This window comes from Aphanomyces astaci (genome assembly GCF_000520075.1).
Source record: "Aphanomyces astaci strain APO3 unplaced genomic scaffold supercont1.1, whole genome shotgun sequence".
In the NCBI taxonomy this organism is placed as follows: Eukaryota; Oomycota; class Saprolegniomycetes; order Saprolegniales; family Verrucalvaceae; genus Aphanomyces; species Aphanomyces astaci.
In genome coordinates, this window is record NW_009798264.1 from 720080 (window position 1) to 727655 (window position 7576).

The window sequence follows — 7576 nt, forward strand, 5'->3', positions numbered from 1 at the left end:
GTTTGCCCAAACCATTTCGATTGGTTGCAACTCCGAAAATCCTGGTGCTGAGTAGACGACATGATGTCCACGGACTTTGGCCATCTCGCAGACCACAGGAAGCACGTGCTCGTCCAAATGCTTCTTCAAACGCTTCCAAATGGTCGTCTTGAGATCGGTGGGTGAGACGTCGGTGATGTTCAGGCCAACGCACGCTTGGTAGAGGGCTTCCTTGCGCCACGTTCCCTTTGGGGTTGTCTTGGGCTTCCCCTTGTGGTACTTCGCGTTGTCCATAACGAACACGGCGGACGACCATCCCAGCTCCTCAACCTCATCGATCAACTTCCCAAACCAGTCGACAAAGTAGTCATGGTTAAACATCGAATGGTAGTCGTTGACGACTTTACCATTCTTCTTACCGCCTACGAAGATGTCCAGTCCCAAGAGGTGAGCCGTGTCGGAGCCGTCGTCCAGGATCGCCGCGACAAAGCAGTACCGTCTGCCCTTGTGCTTGGGCTTGGTAGCCTGGTCAGTTGGATCGTACAAGCTGTCAGCATGACTGGTGTAATGGTGATGGATGAAGCTTTCATCCAGGTAGACGACCGGTCTGCGCGGTGCGCTCGTGACAGTGGGCACCATCATCTCAACGTATGCGTCGCGGGCTTGTTCATGTGCCTTGGAGACACGGTACGTCTGCTTCGCGTTCGACCCACGAGCATACCCTTGTTTGGCGAGGAATACCTGGACAGCTCGCAAGCACGCTGCGTAGTCCTTGGGATGTTCTTCATCCACTGTCACAGATTGGTTGTCTTGAAGCAAGGCGAGGACGTCCTTGGCCACAGTCCTTGTACGTGTTACGCAGCGGTCACGGATAAAGCGCTTGACTAAAGCGCGCACAGCTCGGGTGTTGGGGACCCTGGACTGGTGATTCGTCGTGTTGGACGGCGGCAGCGAGACGGACACGTCTCCGGTGGCCAAGAACTCGGCCATGACGGCCTTCACAGTGCGGGCACCATGCCCAAGCAATCCAGCGACAACACCGCTGACGTCGGAGCAACCTTTCTCCCGAAGGGACGCTTGAAGCCAAAGAATGTCCAGCTTTTTTCATCGTAGGTCAAGCTGCGCTTACGGCGCATCTTGACGAACTTCTTCATGCGTGCAATGACTCCTCCGTCCATGACCGACACGGAAAGTTTGGTTTTGCCGCCATAAGTCTGTCAATTTTTGTTTTGGCGTCCTGAAATTGGTGGGAATGGATTGGCCCAATCACAGCCGTCATTTTGCGCTTTATTTGACGCAAATTGGAGAAGAAATGAGGAAGATAGCCCAAAAAGAGTGAAATTTGGTGCATTTTGAACAGTTATTTTGATACATGCATCGCATTAATATATAGAGGTTCACATGACCTCGAAAATATAAAAACAAATCGAAACTTCCTTTCAACAATTGATATTGCGTTTCACAAGTAATTATATTTCAATGACGATTTTTGAGGTAATTTCAACTCGAATTACATCGTATTGTGAGGGATATGTCGTTCCGGAGTGTAAACGTCGCTGTCTGTTAAAATGCAAGCTAAGACTCATCGGAGACTTCAAAAATCGAGGAAATTGACCCAGCCAATCGCAAGATACGAGTAGAAGTTCCCTCGATGCCCTCAGGGACTGTGAATTTTCCTTTTCTATCCAGACATACAATTTTCAATATCAGGTTATTTCAAGTCCAACTTCAGAAAGTATGGATTTTAAACGAAAACCAAATTATACAGGTTTACAAAAGTCAATGTACTTTTGCTTGGATTATAAAGATAAAAAGAAAGATACAGACATGATGATGATTATACATCACGAAGTCTATTATGTTTATCACTTATTGGTCAACGTTCGCGTTACGTCGGCCACCATGGACATTCGACGTGCACAACTTGAGCGATCACGCGCGCCAGAAATGAAGCTACGTCGGGTGGACGAAGGAAAGGGTGTGGGTGAACACCGTCACGGGGACTAGCGGCAAAATTGTCGAAAGGCGCTCACCACATGTAACGTTTACCAACATATCTCACTTCAGTATACCGGTACACGTATATCATCCACAGTGATGCACTTCGTTCTGGTTTATGTATGTATACACACTTGTAACTTGGTGTGAATAGTTGTGAGATCTACTTATGTACGAAGAGCATTTCTAATCCTGCAAGAGCACGATCTCGAATGGGGTCGATGTGACAAATACATCAGTACATGTAACTTAGCAAGAACGTGGGCACGTTTAGCTGGGATATCAAGTTAGCACCATAGCTTAGTCCGATAATGTATGTCTTCTCTAACTCAGTCGCGTCGTCAATTAATCGTGTTTCGTCGATTCCGTTGGCACTCCATCCGAACAATTCACAAATACCATTGTAGCCTTGCACTCTTAGTAACTACCGGTAGTTTATTTTCCTGCTTACTGTTAGTGGACTTCTTAGTCCAGTACTAACGTTAGTACTTTATTATGACGTCGATTCACGAAAGGTTGGTCATGACAGTCGAGCACCTCTCAAAAGCACCTCTATACATCAATCTTACATTTATTTGTGGAGTATATATTAAACCTTTGGAACACTATATATCCACTTGCTCAGCAGCCAATTGGAAATGTTTTTGTGCCATGATATTTCCTATGCTGCACATCGCATGATGAAAGATCGAGTTCCTGATCAAAGACTTGATGGCTGACTTGAAGTATGATAACAAATGTTTTGAGTGAAATGTAGAAGAATTCAAGTTGTTACTGATTCGTCTAATATTGTCATGACGATTTGCGTTGACCATAATTATATACCTCAATCTCGCACTTGTTTGTGCTAGGAAACGCTTGGACTTGCCTCCTTCGACATCGCGAGTGTGAAGTACGATCCATTTGTCAACTCGTCGTTGAGCTGACCACCCCAAGACTCCAGTGATGCAACGATTGAAAGCTTCATTGAAGTGCGTTGCCGTCTCAATAAACCTTTGGAAGACTATCTATCAGTAGTGCAAGTGGTTCATAAAACGCGTACTTGAGCAAAATGAATAAAACCACGGAATTGCCTCAAATCAATTCATTTTAAGTAGAGGCTGGACGAATGTGGGTAAGCTGTAAGTTTTGCCCAAAATGTACTACTTAAGGAGATTAAGTTTGGCAATGCTGTTTAAACACATTGAAGTTGAACTAACCATAAAACTCTATCTTTGCCGCCATGTAACCCAATTCCCTCCATTAACGTCCTCTTCACTTTCTTGTCAGTCACTTCAGAATTCAATTCACCATTAACCTGCCATGCCGATCAACGCTAACGCTGTCCTAAACCGCCTACAAGACCAGTCCATCCGGGATCGGTCCTACCTTGACGTCGAATACGGCTCAAACGATGAGGTTAACCTCGAAGAGGTCGCCGCCAACCCAATTATGGAACGCTTCACAACTGACTTGGGCACTGATGGCATTCGCGCCTTGACCAACTTTACCGTCTCGGAGTTCGAGTTCTTGTGGTCCTTCGTGGACGATGCCATAAATAATGCATGGATGGAGGGTCGTGGCCACCGTTGTGCCACCAGCCCCAAGGAAGCACTGTTCATGGCACTCACGGTGCTAAAGCATTACTGCACCTGGGAGAAACATGCTGTGGACTTTGGGTTCAAGGCTCCAACATTACAAAAGCTCATTATGCGTGTTCTTGCGGTGCGGTTTCATGTCGATTCTACACATGCCAACTAATCGATCAATGTGTGCCTAGGTCATCGAACCAGTTCTCGTAATCCAATGCATCACGCTTCCATCCATGATTTGACCCAGTTTGGGCGCCGCTTTGACAATATCCCCTATGCCCTTTACGCTGTCGACGTGAAGTTCCAGCCTTTGCTGTGGCCGACCGGTAGCTTCTCGGAACAAAAGCAATAATACAGCGGGAAGCACAGCTTCTACGGCTACAAGATTGAGGCGGCCGTTTCGCCTGACGGCCGGTGCGTGGCTATGTCTGCCTCCCACCCTGGATCCGTACACGACCTGACCATCATGCATTCCCGGGTCAAGGACCACGAAGCCAACTTGGCCAAGTCGCCGAGCGATGCCGCCTTACCATGGCGAACTGTCAAACCAATTCCGTGGATCGTGGGCCTGCCTTGTCGATATGGGGTATATTGGCATCCAGCACTCCTTGCGTGGCATCCATCCGAAGCGTCGGCCGGTAAATGGCTCGCTGGACGCCAGTGTGACCTGGAGCGCAATCACGCAATCTCGTCTGATCGCGTGATTGTGGAGAACTTCTTCGGCAGGGTTTGCTCGCTGTGGCAGGTGTCTTACTCCACGTTTACGTGGTCTGAGAAGAACTACACGGCTATCCCACGAATGACGTTTGCTTTGACATATTTCCATCTGTCCCTCATGCCATTACGCCGTGAAGACGAGGCATTTTATGGCCTCGTCATGGCTCGCTACCAAAGGATGGCCAGCGAAAAGAAGCGGAAGAAGGCAGAAGCTCAACGACGCTACCGTATGAACCGTCAAGATCGAGCTGCAATGGACGCCTTCCGTATCATGCGTTTTCCATAGGTGTAGAAGTTTTGACTCGTGTATTTTGACATTAAAGTTGAATTTGTCGCACAGTTTGGTTGTTATCAGTGTCTCAGTTTATGATCAGTAACTCGATCTTTTACGAAGCAAATATGTTTTGACTGAAGCTCTTGGAACTGATCAAATAGATGGCGGTATTTTTTGCATGCTGCAAATACCAATTTACACACTATTTGACGATGTGACATGGTCCAATTGTAAATATTACTGGTATACAGTAAAACAGCCACCTACTTGTTTTGAGACTTATTGGATGCAAAGGAAACCCGTGCAAATACGTTTTCTGCGAGTGGCCAAATATTATCAAATGTTAGAGATGTCTGACTCGTATAATTGTCCGACTCGTATTACGCAAGACGGTACGCGCACAAGCCCTTCACCGACATGACTGGAGCATGCTGGGGACAGTCATGGCGAAAAATAAATAGGGACGTATAATCCCCGATAAGGCTGAAAACGGAGCAATAGTTGCTTGTGGATTGGTATGTAGCCCCGTCTTGTATGACACCGGTAGCAGTGAGGTTTGGACACACGGTAGTGTTCAAGGGGTTCTGGGTTTGAGTCGCACCAAGTATGGTTCTTTTTTCTTTACGAATGTACTCCCAACCTGGAAATGCCGGCAACAATTGCCACATGGGGTGAGGTCATGGAGTTTGATCGTGGTGATGGATGAGACAGGTGAAGGCGTGTCAGTGACCGTCACCGACATCGTTGTTGGGTATGGGATGAGGTCGCGATGTTGGCGTGGTCATGGTGGTTGGAAGACAGGTGGAGACACGGTTATGTTGGTAGCAGTGGCCGTCATCACCGATGTCGATGTTAGGGATGGGATGAGGTTGTGGTTATGAAGGTGAAGGCGGGGTCTAGATGGTAGCTCTGGTCGTCGTCGATGTCCATGTTGGACCTTCGATGTACTTCTTGGGAATGGGGTGCGGGTGTAGCGACGGCTCTCTTGATTTGACCATGAGATGTTGCTGGGGGAAGCGGAGGTGACTGTGACCGCTTGACTCGAGAAAGCATGCTGCGTGTTGTTCGATGTGACATGCGGAGGTGGGTAATGGTGGTAGCAGGGGCTGTCCTTGATATCGTTGTTGGCAATGGGATGAGGTCATTGCGTGGGATCGCGGTCTTGGATGTGACAGGTGGAGACGGGGTCATGGTGGTAGCAGTGGTCAACTTCGATGTCGTTGTTGGCGATGGTGTGAGTGAGGACATGGTGTGGGATCGCGATGTTGGATGTCACACCTCAAGAAGGCCGACGGTATGGACAGTCACACTCTTAGCTTTGAATCCGTGCGCCATGTGGACAACGTCGTGGTTGTTATGAAAAGTCTGCTTCATGGTATGCAGGGTGGCACGTATCGCGTGGACGTTTTGCGGGTCGGCGAATGTGTTGTTGACTTAACGCATCGGACGAATATCTTCGAATTTTGAAATGTTCGTAATGATCATTGATCATTCCATTTTGTGGCGAGGTATCCCTTGAGTTATTTTTTTATATGAGAGAGCGTTAATTTACGTTCAGTATATTTTCGACATCGTCCTATCCAATGCGTTGCTTCTATCCCATCTATGGTGTCTATGTCATGTGTACGTACTACACACTCGATACGCTATACTTTTCGGACACGTTCGATTTGATCTAGTTACTCTATTTACACATGTGTATAGACACAGCGCCTGTTCGCATAACCTATCTCGAAGGGTGGTTTAAGCTACTGCGACAAACGTTTGCCTTGGAACCATATTTTGTACACATGGACAAGGACTCAAGTGAAATCGCTGCCACCCAACGGGCGTGGCCCAACGCGAAGATTTCTTTGTGCATATGGCAATTGGATCGAGCGATTACGATGCGTTTCTAGAAGTCACAGCAGACTCCAGATACTGCACGGTACGTTTAAGTTGTTTATGTGATAACCTAAGTCGAACACAGATACTCTCCGAACGGCATGCTGTTGGCGATTGAAGATTACGACCCAGGCTTCCTTTCGACTGGAGACGGAAGCGGCAGCGACATGTTTTGCACGTCTGACATGGTGAACAGATTTTTGGACACCATGAATAGGTATTACAAAGCCCACCCAATGTTCTTGAACGAGGTGCTAAAGTATCATAAAATATATAAGAATCTAGATGAAACTATTGTATATATTGTTCGAACCATACAAGATGAACCTAATTTATAAGCATCTAGATGAACCTATTGTATTTATTGTTCGAGTCATTCTACACCATTGCCCGATCAAGTTGGAGAGTTTTTTCAGTCAATTTGAAATACCAAACGTCTGAAACATTATAAAAGACGCCCATTTTTAATGAAACAAACAATTTCAAATCGCAAAATGGAATTTTAACGTTCAAGTTGAAATGAATTACTGTCCATAGACCATGTCCTCCAATAGAAGCGCTTTTTCGACGTTTCTTTGACAAAAAATAACTTATCGGATCATCAACTATTGAGTGATGCAGGGCAACGACTCGCGAGCAGCGTCCTCCAGCAGGACCATCCTGCGCTCGAGGTAAGTATTGAACTCACCTCGTTCGAACATTACGTTCGTATGATGCGCTAGGTAGCCTTTGATGCGCGACTTGAAAACGCTGAAGCAGCTTTCAATGGGATTCGGCATTGGCGAGTATGGCCCAAGTCGGAGTAGCGTCATGTCATCATGCTGGACAACACGCCTTTCCTTTTGTGAATGGGCTGGTGCGTTGTCCAGCACGATGACAATTCGCTTTCCCGCAAAATTGGCCTGCCAAACCGCACTGTCCTTGACCGTTTGGTAAATTCTCTCCACAAAGGCCGCGTTTTTGTCCATCTTGATACTGCTGCGCTCCAAACGTTGGCAGGAGACCCCGTTTTTATCACACACTAAATAACGAAATACACACAAACTTTCACGAAAACCACATAGAAAACACATGGGCTTCCAGCACCAGTATTCGTTGGGGATGATCCCAAAGGAGTATTATCATGTGTTTGTTTACGATACTGGCGTGTCAT

The 7576-nt window shown here is 46.9% G+C and overlaps 3 protein-coding genes across 3 annotated transcripts in view; 1 reads left to right on the plus strand and 2 right to left on the minus strand.

The window, feature by feature from the left end:
* H257_00248 (hypothetical protein) overlaps positions 1-1157 on the minus strand; it is a gene marked incomplete at both ends in the record, with an annotated part of 1554 nt that extends 397 nt beyond the window's left edge. Inside the window, 2 exons of the mRNA XM_009822832.1 lie at positions 76-1055; positions 1109-1157. Of these exons, the coding sequence (XP_009821134.1) occupies positions 76-1055; positions 1109-1157 (1029 nt within the window). The remainder of the gene's footprint in view (positions 1-75; positions 1056-1108) is intronic.
* Positions 1158-3279: 2122 nt separating this feature from the next.
* On the plus strand, positions 3280-4551 carry H257_00249 (hypothetical protein; the record flags this gene model as incomplete). The annotated part of the gene is made up of 2 exons (XM_009822833.1): positions 3280-3686; positions 3906-4551. 2 exons carry the CDS (start codon positions 3280-3282, stop codon positions 4549-4551), a joined length of 1053 nt encoding a protein of 350 aa, XP_009821135.1.
* Positions 4552-5391: 840 nt separating this feature from the next.
* H257_00250 (hypothetical protein) lies at positions 5392-5787 on the minus strand (the record flags this gene model as incomplete). Its single annotated transcript, XM_009822834.1, has 1 exon — positions 5392-5787. The coding sequence occupies one exon, from the start codon at positions 5785-5787 to the stop codon at positions 5392-5394; it is 396 nt and encodes a 131-aa protein (XP_009821136.1).
* Between the last annotated feature and the right edge of the window lie 1789 nt (positions 5788-7576).